The 20,272-nt window shown below is 43.5% G+C and overlaps 1 protein-coding gene across 1 annotated transcript in view; it reads left to right on the forward strand.

Moving 5' to 3' along the window:
* Positions 1-20,272, forward strand: part of LOC134586248 (CD109 antigen-like) — a 115,508-nt gene that overhangs the window by 24,372 nt on the left and 70,864 nt on the right. Inside the window, exon 4 of the mRNA XM_063441740.1 lies at positions 17,222-17,318. Coding sequence (XP_063297810.1) covers positions 17,222-17,318 — 97 coding nt within the window. The remainder of the gene's footprint in view (positions 1-17,221; positions 17,319-20,272) is intronic.

Below are 20,272 nucleotides of genomic sequence, written 5' to 3' on the forward strand. Positions count from 1 at the left end.
GAGACAACATGGGTTTACTTCAGGGAGATCATGCCAAACTAATCTTATTGATTTTTTTGATTGGGTAACTAAAATTATAGATCAGGGTGGTGCAGTAGACATTGCTAACCTAGATTTCAGTAAGGCTTTTGACACTGTTGCACATAGAAGGCTTATCAATAAACTGCAATCTTTGAGTTTGGATTCCAATATTGTTGAATGGGTGAGGCAGTGGCTGAGTGACAGGCAACAGAGGGTTGTAGTCAATGGAGTATATTCGAAGCTTGGGCTTGTCACCAGTGGGGTACCTCAGGGATCTGTACTTGGACCCATTCTCTTTAATATTTTTATTAGTGATATTGCAGAAGGTCTTGATGGTAAGGTGTGTCTCTTTGCGGATGATACTAAGATATGTAACAGGGTTGATGTTCCAGGAGGGATAAGCCAAATGGCAAATGATTTAGGTAAACTAGAAAAATGGTCAGAGTTGTGGCAACTGACATTTAATGTGGATAAGTGCAAGATAATGCATCTTGGACGTAAAACCCCAAGGGCAGAGTACAGAATATTTTATAGAGTCCTAACCTCAACATCCGAGGAAAGGGATTTAGGGGTGATTATTTCTGATGACTTAAAGGTAGGCAGACAATGTAATAGAGCAGCAGAAAATGCTAGCAGAATGCTTGGTTGTATAGGGAGAGGTATTAGCAGTAGAACGAGGGAAGTGCTCATGCCATTGTACAGAACACTGGTGAGACCTCACTTGGAGTACTGTACACAGTACTGGAGACCATATCTTCAGAAGGATATTGATACCTTAGAGAGAGTTCAAAGAAGGGCTACTAAACTGGTTCATGGATTGCAGGATAAAACTTACCAGGAAAGGTTAAAGGATCTTAACATGTATAGCTTGGAGGAAAGACAAGACAGGGGGGATATGATAGAAACATTTAAATACATAAAGGGAATCAACACAGTAAAGGAGGAGACCATATTTAAAAGAAGAAAAACTACCACAACAAGAGGACATAGTCTTAAATTAGAGGGACAAAGGTTTAAAAATAATATCAGGAAGTATTACTTTACTGAGAGGGTAGTGGATGCATGGAATAGCTTTCCAGCTGAAGTGGTAGAGGTTAACACAGTAAAGGAGTTTAAGCATGCGTGGGATAGGCATAAGGCTATCCTAACTATAAGATAAGGCCAGGGACTAATGAAAGTATTTAGAAAACTGGGCAGACTAGATGGGCCGAATGGTTCTTATCTGCCGTCACATTCTATGATCAGACATACCTAGGCTCGTCACATTCTGGAGACTTGGGTGGTATCCATAGTCCAGATTGATATAGACTGGATTTTTTTCTTCAGACCCAGGGGTCTCTATACCAACAAGAGAATTCAGACAGATGTATAAAAAGGTATAGCACTGAAGGAATATGTTAGAAGCCTTCTGGTGAAAGAGGTGATTTCTTAGGTCCCATAACAGGAGCGGTTCCAGGGACAATATTCACCTCTCTTTTGGTCCTAAAAGAAAAGGCACATGGAAGCCTATACTGACCTAAGAAGGGCCAACAAAAGGCTGAAAGTCAGTCTTCGGGATTGAGTCATTTACATTCCATATCTCAAGCAATTTGGAAGGATAATTTCCTTATCTCTATATATCTCAACGATGCTTACTATCACATCCCAATAGCCCTAGATCTTCAGCATTAACTCAGAACAGAACTTTCAATTTAGTGCCCTACCATTTGGCCTCACTGCAGCCCCAAGAACTTTATATGTGCTTATAGTGATATTGAGAGTCCAGAACGACACCTGGTTCCATTATCTGGATGTTCTACTTCTGGTAGCCTCAGACCCACAGAAGGCCCGCACACAGAGAGATATAGTTATTTCAGAACTCCTGAAGTTTGGCTGCTTGATGAATATCAAGAAAATACATTTTACACCTGCTCAGAGGTTGACATTTCTGGGTGGAAAATTATATGCTCTGTTTTTTCCCCATCTCTGGAACAGTTCCACAGATTGTGGAAGTTTTTTCTTCCAGTTTCTTCATTTCCACTTGGTAACAGCAAGAAAGTATATGCAACTACTAGGAATCCTGGCTTCCATCATCAGACTTGTCAAATGGTCCCAATGGCATCTCAGGATTCGTCAAAGATCCTTCCTATCTTTGTTCAACAAGAGAAAGATGAATTGGAGCCAGCCACTAACAATGTCATCATCAGTCGGGTTACACCTTACCTGGTAGCTGAAAAGTGAGAATATATCTCTGGGTTTCCAGTGCACAGAACCTCATTGGTCAATTATAAGCTTGGATTGCAGTTTAAAAGATTGGTTGGACCATGTTACACAAGGTCTGTGGATAAGGGAAGGTACAATATTACCATTAAGGAATTGGACAATATTACCAATATGGAATGACAACACATTTTCAGGGCTCTTTTTCACTTCAAAGGGTTGCTGAAGAACAAGTGGGTCCAAATTTGCTCAAATATCAATGCGACTGTATCCTATATCAATTGTCAAGGTGGGCCTCACAGCCACGTATTGATAAGGGAATTACTGCCTATGATGATCAGGGCACCGAAGAACAACCAGGGGCTCAGAATACAATGGCTGATTACCTGAACCGAATAACTGTGGACAAGGTGGAATGGCAACTATTTCCTGACATATCCTCAGGGTTGACTCAGATTTGACTGACACCCTACGTAGATCTGATGGCCATTTTTCGGAACTACCAGGTCCAGAAGTATTTTTCTAGATTTTAGGACCAGAATGCTCAAGGTCAAGATATACTGACTCAAATTTTAGTCTGATGTACATATTTTTTCCTGTTTTCAATTTTCCTAATGGCAATTCAAAAGGAGACAGTGGAAGTCACGTCGACTCTAAATTCCTATGATGAGTAAGATGAATCTGGAACCTCAAAGGGAAATACTAGTACATCCAGACCTATTGCAAGGCCCCTTGACACACATCCTCATGTTCTGGTGTTCCTGATTAGCCAGGAAAGTGGAAAATATATTCATACTTACCTTAATTTTCTTTTCCTGGCTATTATTCATGGCAGCATATACTACCCACCCATCAATGTCTCTATTTATCTACTGTTGAGCTTGTTACTAAATGAGGACCTTAGGAATGGATCCTCCTTTTAAAGCCTTTGGGGTTTTTCCTGTCCTATCGGCTGTAAGGGGCAGAGCTAACCCATGATGTATATGCTGCCATGAGTAATAACCAGGAAAAGAAAATTACGGTAAGTATGAACAAATGTTTTACTATATGTGACTGTGCATTTATATTTGTGTATATGAGTTCATGTGCATGTATGTATATGTATATGTGTTTATGTGTATGCATATACATATATATGTGTGTGTGTATGCATTAAGTGTGTATATACATGTATACATGTATGTATATGTGAATAGGTGTATGTGTAAATAAACACATATGGGTCTATGTACAGTTGCAAGAAAAAGTATGTGAACCCTTTGGAATGATATGGATTTCTGCACAAATTGGTCATAAAATGTGATCTGATCATCATCTAAGTCACAACAATAGACAATCACAGTCTGTTTAAACTAATAACACACAAAGAATGAAATGTTGCCATGTTTTTATTGAACACACCATGTAAACATTCACAGTGCAGGTGGAAAAAGTATGTGAACCCCTAGACTAATGACATCTCCAAGAGCTAATTGGAGTGAGATGTCTGCAAACTGGAGTCCAATCAATGAGATGAGATTGGAGATGTTGGTTACAGCTGCCCTGCCCTATTAAAAACACACACCAGTTCTGGGTTTGCTTTTCACAAGAAGCATTGCCTGATGTGAATGATGCCTCGCACAAATGACCTCTCAGAAGACCTACGATTAAGAATTGTTGACTTGCATAAAGCTGGAAAGGGTTATAAAAGTATCTCCAAAAGCCTTGCTGTTCATCAGTCCACGGTAAGACAAATTGTCTATAAATGGAGAAAGTTCAGCACTGCTGCTACTCTCCCTGGGAGTGGCCATCCTGTAAAGATGACTGCAAGAGCACAGCGCAGACTGCTCAATGAGGTGAAGAAGAATCCTAGAGTGTCAGCTAAAGACTTACAAAAGTCACTGGCAAATGCCAACATCCCTGTTAGCGAATCTACAATGCGTAAAACACTAAACAAGAATGGATTTCATGGGAGGATACCACAGAGGAAGCCACTGCTGTCCAAACAAAACATTGCTGCACGTTTACAGTTTGCACAAGAGCACCTGTGTCACGTCTAAACATTTGTTATGAAGGAACACAACTGCAGATTTCATATAGTTTGAATATTTATTATAGAAAGTAAAAGGTATTGACTTTAATTCCAATTTACAGGTACTGTAGCTTTAAGTAGTAAACGATAACTGAAGTCCACAATTATATGCACTGTAGCTTTAAGTAGTAAACGATAACTGAAGTCCACAATTATATGCACTGTAGCCTTAAGTAGTAAACGATAACTGAAGTCCACAATTATATGCACTGTAGCCTTAAGTAGTAAACGATAACTGAAGTCCACAATTATATGCACTGTAGCCTTAAGTAGTAAACGATAACTGAAGTCCACAATTATATGCACTGTAGCTTTAAGTAGTAAACGATAACTGAAGTCCACAATTATATGCACTGTAGCTTTAAGTAGTAAACGATAACTGAAGTAGCAAGAGTCCTTTAGTAGCATTAATTAATTAGGTGATAAGAAGTTACAATAGCTGTTCCATAGACTTTAACCGAAGTAAGACAGATGCAGCTAACTGAGACAAAGTATGAGTTGAAGTTAGCTGTAACGGGTTGGCTTTAACGAAGGACTTTGGAAACAGGAAATAACAGCTTTGAGATGCAACGCTTATCACAGAGGTTTTACTTAGCTTCCGGCACATAGAACACTGGTTCCCGAGATTTCCTCAGAGGCGGTTTATCCTGCATGGATAGAGTTCAGCTTTAGCCGTGGATGAGGAAAGGTGAAGGGAACTTGAAGTCTTCCAGTCCGGTCCGGTAATAGCGGGCTTTCACAACGTTGTTGCAGCCGGTTCGTGGGTACGGAACGTAGTTCATTAATCCAGCGTCGATCAGCTGGTGCGGTCAGATTAAATAGGGAGACCGTGTCATAAAGAGGTGTGGCTAAGCTCCGTGGAACCAGGAAGTAAGAGGATATTATAATTAAGGCATGACAACCTGTTCCACAGCAGTACTGGCAAAATATTCTGTGGACAGATGAATCCAAAGTTGAGTGGTTGGAAGAAACACACAACACTATGTGTGGCGAAAAAGAGGCACAGCACACCAACATTTAAAACCTCATCCCAACTGTGAAGTATGGTGGTGGGGGCATCATGGTTTGGGGCTGCTTTGCCTGGACGGATTGCTATAATCGAAGGAAAAATGAATTCCCAAGTTTATCAAGACATTTTGCAGGAGAACTTAAGGCCATCTGTCTACCAGCTGAAGCTCAACAGAAGATGGCTGTTGCAACAGGACAATGACCCAAAGCATAGAAGTAAATCAACAACAGAATGGCTTAAACAGAAGAAAATACGCCTTCTGAAGTGGCCCAGTCAGAGTCCTGACCTCAACCCGATTGAGATGCTGTGGCATGACCTCAGGAAAGCGATTCACACCAGACATCCCAAGAATATTGCTGAACTGAAACAGTTCTGTAAAGAGGAATGGTCAAGAATTACTCCTGACCGTTGTGCACGTCTGATCTGCAACTACAGGAAAAGTTTGGTTGAAGTTATTGCTGCCAAAGGAGGTTCAACCAGTTATTAAATCAAAGGGTTCACATATAGTGTTGTCGCGAACCCGAAATTTTCGGTTCGCGAACGGCGAACGCGAACTTCCTCAAATGTTCGCGAACCGGCCATTGACTAAAATGGGCAGGCAAATTTTAAAACCAACAGGGACTCTTTCTGGCCACAAAAGTGATGGAAAAGTTGTTTCAAGGGGACTAACACCTGGACTGTGGTATGCCGGAGGGGGATCCATGGCAAAACTCCCATGGAAAATTACACAGTTGATGCAGAGTCTGCTTTTAATCCATAAAGGGCAGAAATCACCTAACATTCCTAAATCACAATGGATATGGATTGACCCTTGACATATGACATATTGACACCTTGACATATGGATTGACACCTGTCCTCAGAGACCCTGATGCACACGGACACAGAGCAGAATAGGGACTGTTCCCCCTACATAGGGTCACTTGGCAGATATGGCGTGGTCGTGGGAGGGAGGAGGAGGAGGATGACTTTCACCTCTTCCCCTGTTAGATTCCCGTTGTGCTGTGACATCACCCTTATAAGCTGTGTAAACCATACTTTTTAATTTATTTTGCAAATGCTGCATCCTTTCCGACTTGAAATTCGGTAACATTTCCGCCACTGTCTGCTTATACCGGGGGTCTTGTAGCGTGGACACCCAGAACAGGTCGTTCTCCTTCAGCCTTTTTATACGAGGGTCCCTCAATAGGCTTGACAGCATGAAAGACCCCATTTGCACAAGGTTGGATGCCGAGCTACTCATTTCCCGTTCCTCCTCCTCACACAGAGCAGAATAGAGATTGTTCCCCCTACATAGGGTCACTTGGCAGATATGGATGAAACCTGTCCTCAAAACCCCTGATACACACTGACACAGAGCAGAATAGGGACAGTTCCTCCTACATAGGGTCACTTGGCAGATATGGATTGACTTCTGTCCTCAAAACCCCTGATACATACTGACACAGAGCAGAATAGGGACTGTTCCCCCTACATAGGGTCACTTGGCAGATATGGATTGACACCAATCATAATGATCCCTGATACACACTGACACAAAGCAGAATAGAGTCCGGGGGTCTAGTAGCGTGGACACCCAGCACAGGTTGTTCTCCTTCAGCCTTTTTATACGAGGGTCCCTCAACAGGCACGACAGCATGAAAGACCCCATTTGCACAAGGTTGGATGCCGAGCTACTCATTTTCCGTTCCTCCTCCTCACACAGAGCAGAATAGAGACTGTTCCCCATCCACAGAGACCATGATGCACACTGACACAGAGCAGAATAGAGACTGTTCCCCCTACATAGGGTCACTTGGCAGGTATGGATTGACACCTGTCCTCAAAGCCCATGATACACACTGACACAGAGCAGAATAGAGACTGTTCCCGGTCCACAGAGACCATGATACACACTGACACAGAGCAGAATAGGGACTGTTCCCCCTACATAGGGTCACTTGGCAGATATGGATTGACACCTATCCTAATGATCCCTGATACACACTGACACAGAGCAGAATAGGGACTGTTCCCCCTACATAGGGTCACTTGGCAGATATGGATTGACACCTATCCTAATGATCCCTGATACACACTGACACAGAGCAGAATAGAGACCTGGGGTCTAGTAGCGTGGACACCCAGCACAGGTTGTTCTCCTTCAGCCTTTTTATACGAGGGTTCCTCAACAGGCACGACAGCATGAAAGACCCCATTTGCACAAGGTTGGATGCCGAGCTACTCATTTCCCGTTCCTCCTCCTCACACAGAGCAGAATAGAGACTGTTCCCCCTACATAGGGTCACTTGGCAGGTATGGATTGACACCTGTCCTCAAAGCCCCTGATACACACTGACACAGAGCAGAATAGAGACTGTTCCCCGTCCTCAGAGACCATGATACACACTGACACAAAGCAGAATAGAGACCGGGGTCTAGTAGCGTGGACACCCAGCACAGGTCGTTCTCCTTCAGCCTTTTGATACGAGGGTCCCTCAACAGGCACGACAGCATGAAAGACCCCATTTGCACAAGGTTGAATGCCGAGCTACTCATTTCCCGTTCCTCTTTCTCACACAGAGCAGAATAGGGACTGTTCCCCCTACATAGGGTCACTTGGCAGATATGGATTGACACCTGTTCTCCAATCCCCTGATACACACTGACAAAGAGCATAATAGAGACTGTTCCCCCTACATAGGGTCACTTGGCAGGTATGGATTGACACCTGTCCTCAAAGCCCCTGATACACACTGACACAGAGCAGAATAGAGACTGTTCCCCGTCCACAGAGACCATGATACACACTGACACAGAGCAGAATATAGACTGTTACCCCTACATAGGGTCACTTGGCAGGTATGGATTGACACCTGTCCTCAAAGCCCATGATACACACTGACACAGAGCAGAATAGAGACTGTTCCCCCTACATAGGGTCACTTGGCAGATATGGATTGACACCTGTCCTCAAAGCCCCTGATACACACTGACACAGAGCAGAATAGAGACTGTTCCCCGTCCACAGAGACCATGATACACACTGACACAGAGCAGAATATAGACTGTTACCCCTACATAGGGTCACTTGGCAGGTATGGATTGACACCTGTCCTCAAAGCCCATGATACACACTGACACAGAGCAGAATAGAGACTGTTCCCCCTACATAGGGTCACTTGGCAGATATGGATTGACACCTGTCCTCAAAACCCCTGATACACACTGACACAGAGCAGAATAGAGACTGTTCCCCCTACATAGTGTCACTTGGCAGGTATGGATTAACACCTGTCCTCAGGGACCCTGATACACACTGGGGGGAGCTACTGTCCTCCCCAACCCCTGCGCGGTGGGTGGGGGCCATAAATCACAATGGGGGGACCTACTGTCCTCCCCCCCTCGGCCCCCACCCCTGCGCGGTGGGTGGGGGCCATAAATCACAATGGGGGGACCTACTGTCCTTCCCCCCCCCGGCCCCCACCCCTGCGTGGGGGGCATAAATCACAATGGGGGGGACCTACTGATAGGAGTGGAGTATTGTTCATATCTGTTTAATACCTTCCGCGTCTCATATCAGTGGACGTGTATATGGCAGCCATTTTAGGAACCGCACACCTGGGACCCGAGCAAGGTCACCTCGTTCAAGCTGCTCTGGTTCCTTGATGAGCCAACTGCCCGCGAGTTAACATGTCCCGTGGAGAAGCACTCTGTCCTGTAAAGCCTCACCACAAAAAATTTAAATAAATAACAGCACTCGGAGTGGTGAGTTTAGTAAATGTTCATATCAGTTTAATACCTTCCGCGTCTCCTATCAGCCATTTTAGGAACCGCACACCTGGGACCCGAGCAAGGTCACCTCTTTCAACAGGCGACAAGATTTGGCCCTGTAAAACTCTCCTGGATATTATGTACAATTTCTATGGATATGGCAGTGATTTATGTAACAGGGAGATGGAAGAAGATGCTTGGTCGGTCCTCTTACTTTAAATTTTGGGCACTGCGCGGGCAAGCTAATGTGCCACCAGATAGGAGTGGTGAGTTTAGTATTGTTCTGATCAGTTTAATACCTTCCGCGTCTCCTATCAGTGGACGTGTATATGGCAGCGATTTTTAATTGTGGAATCACCTCCCCTTTTTAGGCCAAGGTTGGAAGATGCTTAGACCACTGGTATATTGGTGCCATCTTGGAGGATTTTTTTTTGATTTGGTTTTTGAAGCCACAGTGCTGTGGGACTAAAAATTAGGCATGTACACATGCCTGAAAAATGTGGTATTGTTGCAGCCGATGCTGTAGCAGCGGCCAGAAAAATGTATGTTTGTTTCACAGGCAGAAAGTGCCCTAAAACATGGCGGCTTGAACCCTAGTTGGTGGCGGATAAGTCACGCAAATCAAACGTCATTCAGAGCTAAAATACAGCAGCGTGTGGACCATTTTTAGCCCAAGGCAGCTCATCTCATCAGGCCTTTTTTAATCGAATGTATCGCCCAGTGTCAGTCCCTTTGGGATCCATCCCTCATTCATCTTAATAAAGGTGAGGTAATCTAGACTTTTTTGACCTAGGCGACTTCTCTTCTCAGTGACAATACCTCCTGCTGCACTGAAGGTCCTTTCTGACATGACACTTGAAGCGGGGCAGGCCAGAAGTTCTATCGCAAATTGGGATAGCTCAGGCCACCGGTCAAGCCTGCACACCCAGTAGTCAAGGGGTTCATCGCTCCTCAGAGTGTCGATATCTGCAGTTAAGGCGAGGTAGTCTGCTACCTGTCGGTCGAGTCGCTCTCTGAGGGTGGATCCCGAAGGGCTGTGGCGATGTGTAGGACTTAAAAAGGTCCGCATGTCCTCCATCAACAACACGTCTTTAAAGCGTCCTGTCCTTGCCGGCGTGGTCGTGGGAGGAGGAGGATGACTTCCACCTCTCCCCCTGTTAGATTTCCGTTGTGCTGTGACATCACCCTTATACGCTGTGTAAAGCATACTTTTTAATTTATTTTGCAAATGCTGCATCGTTTCCGACTTGTTGTAATTCGGTAACATTTCCGCCACTTTCTGCTTATACCGGGGGTCTAGTAGCGTGGACACCCAGTACAGGTCGTTCTCCTTCAGCCTTTTTATACGAGGGTACCTCAACAGGCAGGACAGCATGAAAGACCCCATTTGCACAAGGTTGGATGCCGAGCTACTCATTTCCCGTTCCTCTTCCTCACTGATGTCATTGAAGGTATGTTCTCCCCCCCAGCCACGTACAACACCACGGGTACCAGATAGGTGACAACGAGCACCCTGGGATGCCTGTTGTGTTTGGTCTTGCTCCTCCTCCTCCTCAAAGCCACATTCCTCCTCTGACTCCTCTTCCTCACAATCCTCTTCCAGCGTTGCCGTAGGTCCAGCAAGCGATGCTGATAAGGCTGTTTCTGGTGGTGATGGTGACCACAACTCTTCTTCTTCCTCTTCACGCTCATCTACGGCCTGATCCAGCACTCTTCGCAGGGCACACTCCAGGAAGAAAACAAATGGTATGATGTCGCTGATGGTGCCTTCGGTGTGACTGACTAGGTTTGTCACCTCCTCAAAAGGAAGCATGAGCCTACAGGCATTGCGCATGAACGTCCAGTAACGTAGCAAAAAAATTCCCAGCTCCCCAGAGGCTGTCCTAGCACCCCGGTCATACAAATATTCATTAACAGCTTTTTCTTGTTGGAGGAGGCGGTCGAACATTAGAAGTGTTGAATTCCAACGTGTAGGGCTGTCGCAAATCAAGCGCCTCACTGGCATGTTGTTTCGCCGCTGGATATCGGCAAAGTGAGCCATGGCCGTGTAGGAACGCCTGAAATGGCCACACACCTTCCTGGCCTGCTTCAGGACGTCCTGTAAGCCTGTGTACTTATGCACAAAGCGTTGTACGATCAGATTACACACATGTGCCATGCACGGCACATGTGTCAACTTGCCCAACTTCAATGCCGCTATCAATTTTTTTCCGTTGTCACACACCACTTTGCCGATATCCAGTTGCTGCGGAGTCAGCCACTTTTCCACCTGTGCGTTCAGGGCGGACAGGAGTACAGGTTGGGGATTGCCTTTTGTGAAAAGAAATTCCGTCCGGGTACCTTCCACTGCGGTGTCCCAATAGCTACAAATTTTTTGAACGCCTCAGACTCAACCAGATTGTATGGTAAAAGCTGGCGGGCTAATAGTTCGGACAAGCCAGCTGTCAGACGCTGGGCAAGGGGGTGACTTGGTGACATTGACTTCTTACGCTCAAACATGTCCTTGACAGACACATGACTGTGGGCAGATGAGCGGGAACTGCTTAAGGCGGGAGACGGAGTGGCGGATGGTTGAGAGGGGGCAAGGAGGACAGCAGTGGTTGACGTGGCTGAAGATGCTGGACCAGGAGGAGGATGGCGGCTTAGAGTAGGCGTGCTGCTTGTACTCATGTGTTGATCCCATAGGCGTTTGTGATGTGAGATCATGTGCCTACGCAAAGCAGTTGTACCTAGGTGGGTGTTGGACCTCCCACGACTCAGTTTCCTTTGGCACAGGTTGCAAATGGCATCGCTGTTGTCAGAGGCAGACACACAAAAAAAATGCCACACTGCTGAGCTCTGCAATGACGGCATTCTGGTGGTGGACACAGCATGCGTTGATTGTCGGGCTGACCCCGGGTGCCGATGCATGCTGTCTGACTGTGCCACTAGCTCCTTGCGACGACCCCCCCCTGCTTCCAACTCGTCTCCTCCTCCTCTCTGTCTCCCCATCTGTACTTTCTCCCTGTTCTTCTTCTTGCCGAGCGGGCACCCACGTGACATCCATGGACGCATCGTCATCATCAACCGCTTCGCTTGTATCTGACAACTCAGAAAAGGAAGCAGCAGCGGGTACAACATCATCATCATCACACTGTACCTCCATGTGTTTAATGCTGCCTGCCTGAGACATATCCCTGTTATCTACATCCTCTAGCAATAATGGTTGCGCATCACTCATTTCTTCAAACGGGTGTGTGAATAACTCCTCTGACATACCAAGTAAAGCGGCTGTGGTGCTAGTTTTGGTGGGGGCGGCAGGAGGGTGAATGGTATCTTGAGAGGTGCCTGAAGCTAAGCTGGAGGAGGATGGTGCGTCAAGGTTCCGAGCGGAGGCTGTACAAGATTGGGTGTCCTGTGTTAGCCAGTCAACTATATCCTCAGAACTTTTCAAGTTCAGGGTACGTGGCTTCTGAAAACTGGGCATTATTCTAGGGCAAAAGGGAATCACAGCACCACGATCACGACGGCCCCTGCGGGGTGGCCTGCCTCTGCCTGTCATTTTTGGGGGGATTAGTGGTACAATGCGTGAAAGCTACTGTGAGACCAGATATGATTGGCAATGTGAACTGTAACAGTTCTGCAGAGCACACACTGTAGGCCTGACACAACCGCTTGAAGACAAGTAACTGCTATTCAATCTATAACAGTGAAAAATTAATTTTGGTTTTAAATGCACGCTATAGAAACACCAGATATGATTGGCAATGTGCACTGTAACAGTTCTGGAGAGCACACACTGAAGGCCTGACAGAGCCGCTTGAAGGACACTGACTGGCTGCTATTAGCTTACAATGGAAACCTTTTTTCTTTGTAAAAGCACGCTATAGAGACACCAGATATGAGTGGCAATGTGCACTGTAACAGTTCTGCAGAGCACACACTGTAGGCCTGACACACCCGCTTGAAGACAAGTAACTGCTATTCAATCTATAACAGTGGAAAACAAATTTTGGTTTTAAAAGCACGCTATAGAGACACCAGATATGATTGGCAATGTGCACTGGAACAGTTCTGGAGAGCACACGCTGAAGGAAGGACTGACAGAGCTGCTTGAAGGACACTGACTTGCTGCTATTAGCTTACAATGGAAACCTTTTTTCTTTGTAAAAGCACGCTATAGAGACACCAGATATGAGTGGCAACTGTCAAAGTATGCTGGCACAGGTCTGCAGAGCACACGCTGAAGGAGGCCTGACACCCAGACGCTTGCAGACAACTAACTGCTCTTCTATTACAGTGAAAACATTTTATTTTTTTTAAATCTAAAGCTTATGCTATTGTAAAAACAGATATGAGTGGTGGCACTGGGCAAGAGGGCACAGTATCCACTGTGAACCTCACACAGAAGCTGGCAGGCAGGCAACTGCTCTTCTATTACAGTGGAAAAAAATATTTTTTTTAAATCTAAAGCTTAAGCTATTGTAAAAACAGATATGAGTGGTGGCACTGGACAAGAGGGCACAGTATCCACTGTGAACCTCACACAGAAACTGGCAGGCAGGCAACTGCTCTTCTATTACAGTGAAAAAAATATTATTTTTTTTTAAATCTAAAGCTTAAGCTATTGTAAAAACAGATATGAGTGGTGGCACTGACTATGCAAATGGGCAAGGCATCCAGCCTGACACAGAAGCTGGCAGGCAGGCAACTGCTCTTCTATTACAGTGAAACAATTTTTTTTTTTTAAATCTAAAGCTTAAGCTATTGTAAAAACAGATATGAGTGGTGGCACTGGGCAAGTGGGCACAGTATCCACTGTGAACCTCACACAGAAGCTGGCAGGCAGGCACCTGCAATTACATTACACAGAAAAAAAAAAAGCAGCCTGATGTTCTAGCCCTAAAAAGGGCTTTTTGGGGTGCTGTCCTTACAGCAGAGATCAGATGAGTTCTTCAGGATTGTAGTGGACACTGAATACCCTAGCCTAGCTATCAATTTCCCTATCTAATCAGCAGCAGCTAAACTTTCCCTCCTCTCACTAAGCATGCAGCTTCAGAATGAATCGAAAATGGATGCTGGGAGGAAGGTTGGAGGGTGTGGAAGGGAGGGAGTGCTGCTGATTGGCTGGAATGTGTCTGCTGACCGAGGCACAGGGTCAAAGTTTGCCCAATGATGACGAATAGGGGGCGGATCGAACTGCGCATGTGTACGCCCGCCGCGGCGAACGCGAACACGCTAAGTTCGCCGGGAACTGTTCGCCGGCGGACAGTTCGGTACATCACTATTCACATACTTTTTCCACCTGCACTGTGAATGTTTACATGGTGTGTTCAATAAAAACATGGCAACATTTCATTATTTGTGTGTTATTAGTTTAAGCAGACTGTGATTGTCTATTGTTGTGACTTAGATGATGATCAGATCACATTTTATGATCAATTTGTGCAGAAATCCATATCTGTCCAAAGAGTTCACATACTTTTTCTTGCAACTGTATGTGTAGGCACATTTGTATATGTGTAGGTACATGTATTCGTTCTTATGTGTGTGTATATATGTGTTGGTATGCATGTACATATATTTGGGCATGTGGTTGTATTTATATGTATATTGTATGTACTTGTGTATATTGTGTATGTACTTGTGTATACGTGTACATATACATATACACTACTTGTGTATATGTATATGTACATCTGTGTGAGTGTGTGTGTGTCTGTGTATGCTGGATATGGGCCTTCATGCATATCCTGAAACTCTTGGATGGGAATGAATGCATTCTCAATATAAGTAATTATTTTGTTTTTACTCCCCCCCCTCCCCCCCCTTCTAGCACCATCTTCTGCACTGTTTGCTTGTTTTTTTTCTCTCTCTCTCTCCCCCTCACTCTTCACACAAGATATTTATGACCCTTTGCAAGAATGGTGTATATTTTCTATCAAACCTGTGTCTTATGTCGCTCTCACCTCTGTATCACAACTTAACTTTGAATTCAATGTGCTGTCTTGCTCAGAAATGCATTAGACTTGACAAAGGGAGGTACTCCCGAAAGCTTGTCATTAAAAAATTCTGTTAGTCCAATAAAAAAGGTATTATCTGTTATTTGCATCTACATCACTGGACTAATACGGCTACAATCTCTACTTGAATATGAATAAATATATATATATATATATATATATATATGTATATATATATATATATATATATATACGTACATACACACACCAGTTTCAATACCCAATGCCTTTCACAGATAAGCTTCTAAATAAATATATAGATATGAGAGTTGCCAGGTGTTAAGTGATGAATAACCCTGTTAAAAGTGGAAAAAACATAGCCAGTGTTTACTCAATATGACAAAAGAATAATGAAAACAACATTATAATGTGAACAAAAGTATAACAAACACTAAGCACAACATTGTATGGGAATACCATGTTGGCAGAAAAAAAAGATGAACAAAATATATATATTACAATAAAATATAACATAGAAAGCATGTTGCTGAAATTGCTGTAGTATGTCACTGGTGTATCTCAAGTTTGACTTTTGGAAGTCTGTCTTGGGCACAGAAATTCAGAGAAATCATATTCCAACAACTATCCTAGAATTAACAGCTTAACATAAAAACACAGACAGGCAAAATGATCAGTGACCAGAAACCAATTTTGACCATTTCTGTCTAATCAGCAAAGTACTGGTTCTGATCTGGAAGCTGAAGTCTCTCTATGAGTATATGGCTAGGCCCCTAATAACTTGTGGTGAGACTAAGCATGATAAAACATTCCACAATGTGATGCAGATAGAAATATTACTATTGTACATTACTTGCGTATCTCAAAATATGCATTGGGAAATTCACCTTAGGTTTAAATCATGTCACCTTATGTTTCCACAAGTATGCTAAAATTACAACTTGACATGCTAATGAGTCAGGTATCCTGTTTAAAACTTTTGCCCACGTTTCTGCAGGACATTTAGCAATGAGTTACTAGTCCGATCAAAATATATGCTTTGGTTTTAAAAAAGTTGTATTTAAAAGAGCATTCCTTTGCTAATAGGACTTGCAAAAATGCAATGCATAGTTTGTATAAATAACTGTCAGGCCACAGTGTCTGAAGCCAAGTAGCAAAAGGTTCACAAGAGAAACATTTCAAAAAAATACCAGTAATACACAAGGAACCAGGCCAAAGGAGTATACCCCAAAATAAGCAGTATATCATATCACATATGAAAACAATTCCACCACCAAATGAGAAGTGTTATGAGAACATAAAATAAAGTGCATATATAGGATACCTTACCCAAGTGTAGATGCATTGTATACATGGTATGTTATCAGCATTGAACAGCTAACAACATGTGTGCTATAACACCAAAAGGTAGCATGGTTCTCAAAAGGAACAAACTGCATTCAGGGAAAATCAATCCATATAGTGCAATTGCCTGTACTTGAACAAAATATAAATAATAAAAAGAAACGTCCATTATTTTACAAAGATACTTCATAAGATAGTATGCTGTAGAAATACAACTATTAAATATACAACTATGATATGAATCAATAAATCCAATTCCGGCGGTTGCAAATACCCAAATCCTCTTACCGGGAGGTGTTCACACAGAATCCAGCAGTTTAAGTCTGAAATGACACCACATATAAATGTGTATATATACATATATATTTGCATTAAATGTATATATACATATATACCTGCACATTTTAACATATCCCAGTAGACTGCAACACAGGTTGGGTACAGTCTGTACAGAGATGAGGAAGGTACAAGGAAGTCATGGCATCCTGACATCATGGAGAAGCCAGCAGACTCCATTGCCATATTGGAATCCAAGGATAGGTGCAGGCAGCAGACATTTTAAGAATGTTAGTTCTGGGCTATGGTTCATGGATTCAGAATTTTGCTTCCCCTCTCCACTCTTTCTCGCCCTCTCTCCCCCCCCACCCCCCCACCCCCCCCACCTTGGCACTCTAGTTTAATTATTGCACCCTAACTGGTGATATTAATTACTACAAGAGAAAACAGGTAACCACTGAACATAGGATTACATGCTGCTTTGTGAGAAGCATGGCAATTGTAATACTGACCTCAAAGTAAAATGCAATCACAAAAGTACTTCCTTAACTGCATATTTATATATATATATATATATATTTGTTTCAGAATTTGTGCCAGACAGAAGTTATGAATTTTTAAAACAGCCTGAGTCTGTCCAGACAATTTATCCAGAGACATGGCTTTGGCTAGAAAGCAATATAAGGTATGTTACTTAACAAATAGAACATAATCCATAATGTATTAGTTACTTACTGAATGCAGATCCAAATGATAAATAGAATATCATTTTCATGACTAGTCAGAATAGATTTAATTTTATCTGAAAATATTGCCAAAATTTGTCAAGCATAAAAGTATCTCACTATCATATTGACATAGCAAATAGCCAATGCACAGGAGCACATTTCTGACCTCACAAAACAGCTACATTTCAGAGCTGCAAGTATCATCATGACCTACTACAGACCAATTCAGTGTACAGAATTAATATTCCAAGGTCATTGTGTGGAGTTTGATGACCATTGTGAATGGCTGCTTTTTCTCAGTGGTCTGACTCTATCCAAGACAACCTGATGCTGTAGGTTTTACTATAACAACATATAATTCATCTTGGATGTTTTGTTTTTGAACTTTACACTTTATTTTAAATTCTCTTTTGTTTTACATTATGCTTACAATACCAAGTGAACCTGCCAATCTTGTGTTATACCCAACGATATTAACTGTTCAATGTAAGCATTAAGCATTAAACAGATTTTCTAACTTGAGCAAACCACTGCACTAGTTGCAATAAGTTACATTTTTTTGTATAATTCTTTATTTCTGAAGAGGCAGGTAGAAGAGATACACTGCAGACATAGTAGCAGTTACAATTTTAAAGTGGCATAGTAACTGTACATCTCAGTTCACATAGTGTCACATTACAGTAGGTCATATACAGTATGCATATTCAACTTTCAGTATTAATATTCGTATTGCACGCAGGCAGTATGAAGGTTATTATCATACAGCTTAGTTGGTCCTCTCCTCCTCCACCACCCTGTTTTCCAACTTTTCTTTTTCAGGTTAAGGTAAGAAATAGGTGTTAGGGATAGATATATGAAGGAAATGTATAGTAGGAGAGAGAACTGATAGTTACCCTGCTAGTTAGTGGGTTTGAGATCCCCTATTCCCTCGCCTTTGGACAGTAGGACTACAGGGCCCTCAACTGTGCTTTGACTAAAAGTTTCCAAGGTACGAGGTGCCGCTTCCTCCCCCTGGGAGTTTAGTGTGCTCTTGTGTTGCGTAATGTACTACAGGGTGTGACAAATAGAAAAGAGAGGAAAAGAGCTGTGTTGACTGGACTTAGGAGCACCGTTCTGTTACTCCGCCAAACCTCTGGCTTCCCCCTATGGCAATCCCTACTGTGGTACATGGGTTAATCTCCCGTCACTGATAAAATTGTTCCCACAGATCCCATACCTTGATAAAGGTCTGAGTAGAGTTCCGCACTTGGAAGGTTAACTTGTCCATGAGGTAGTTATCTTGTTTTTTTTTTAAGGGCTAGTGTAAGGGAAGGTGTCTCTAGGCAGGACCACTTTTGTGCCATGGCCCTCCGGGCAGCTAGGTAGATCATGTTGAGTAGTTTTGGCTCATACCTGTTGAGTCCCTCGGTAGGTATAGAGAGTAGGCACGCTCATGGCTCGAAGTCTATTTTCCGTTGCATAATTTGTGATCCGATGTCCACCACCCTTCGCCAGAAGTCCGCTACCACTGTGCACGACCACTAAGCATGTACGTAGGTTCCCTTGTCCCCACACTGATGCCAACAAGCATCATTGGGGATCAGTTTCATTCAGTATTGCTTGGCTGGGATTGTCTACCACCGAAACAACATTTTATAAGACTGCTCCTGGAGAGTTCACACATGGACACCTGCATGCATGTTTCCCAGATCTCTTGCCAGTCTATCCCCTCCCGAGTCTCCCTTAGATCGGCTTCCCATTGCTCCGTATAGTGCAGAGGACCCCACTCATTGGACGCAGAGCTAAGGTGTTCATACAGAAGTGTAATGAGTTTGGTCTGTGATGTTTCAGTAAAACGTGTTCAAAAAATGTAATCGGTTCCGTGGCTACCTTCTCTATGTTTTGCAAAGTCGCGTATTTGCATGTATGGAAAATAATAGATCAGCTTCCCATTGCTCCGTATAGTGCAGAGGACCCCACTCATTGGACGCAGAGCTAAGGTGTTCATACAGAAGTGTAATGAGTTTGGTCTGTGATGTTTCAGTAAAACATGTGTTTAAAAAATGTAATCGGTTCCGTGGCTACCTTCTGTATGTTTTGCAAAGTCACGTATTTGCATGTATCGAAAATAATCTCTAGTCTGGAGAGGTGTAATGTTGTTTAAATGTTCGTATGTGACCAATTAATTATTGACATATAGGTGCTTGTATCTTTGGAGTCCAGTGGCTTCCAACCCCTTATAGTCCCTAGCCCTCATGCCCGGTGGGAATGCTCTGTTTCGTAGTACTGGTGTGAGTGGTGAGGGGATCTCTCCTAGGGAGTATTTGTCTCGGGTTTTGTCCCACATGTGCATTGAGTTAAGTATTGCTGGACAGGAAGTTCTCAGTATGTGCCTCTGTTTTTTTGGGATCCAGATATAGAATTGTGGGAGGTCCATGCAAGTCATTAGAGATTCTATGCGCACCCATCTTCTTTTATCAGGCGGGGAGTGCCAGTGAACAATTTGGATCAACTGTGCCGCTAAATAGGTTTAAGCCCAGTCCCTCCCGCGTCTTAGGTCTGGGTCGTTTATTTTGCCAAATCAATATGTAAATTGCCTTGTGTATCCCTGCTAAGTCTCCCTTAGTGACGCCCACTGGAATTGACTGGAACAGGAAAATTAGTCTTGGTAGTACATTCATCTTAATGGTATGGATGCACCCTATCCAAGAGATCGGCTTGTTCGTCCACTGCTCCAGCTCCTTGGTGACGGCCTGGAATAGGGGAGGGTAGTTGCGGTGATATAATAGCATGGGGTCCGCTGTTAGACGGATACCTAGATAAGTAAATCCCTTTGGGGATATCTTTAGTTGGTGTGCGGTATGAATGAGTGCCACATCCTGAGCCGCAATATGGAATGGCATGGCTGTCGATTTGGTTGACCTTTGTAGCC

This window comes from Pelobates fuscus, chromosome 2, assembly GCF_036172605.1.
Source record: "Pelobates fuscus isolate aPelFus1 chromosome 2, aPelFus1.pri, whole genome shotgun sequence".
NCBI lineage: Eukaryota > Metazoa > Chordata > Amphibia > Anura > Pelobatidae > Pelobates > Pelobates fuscus.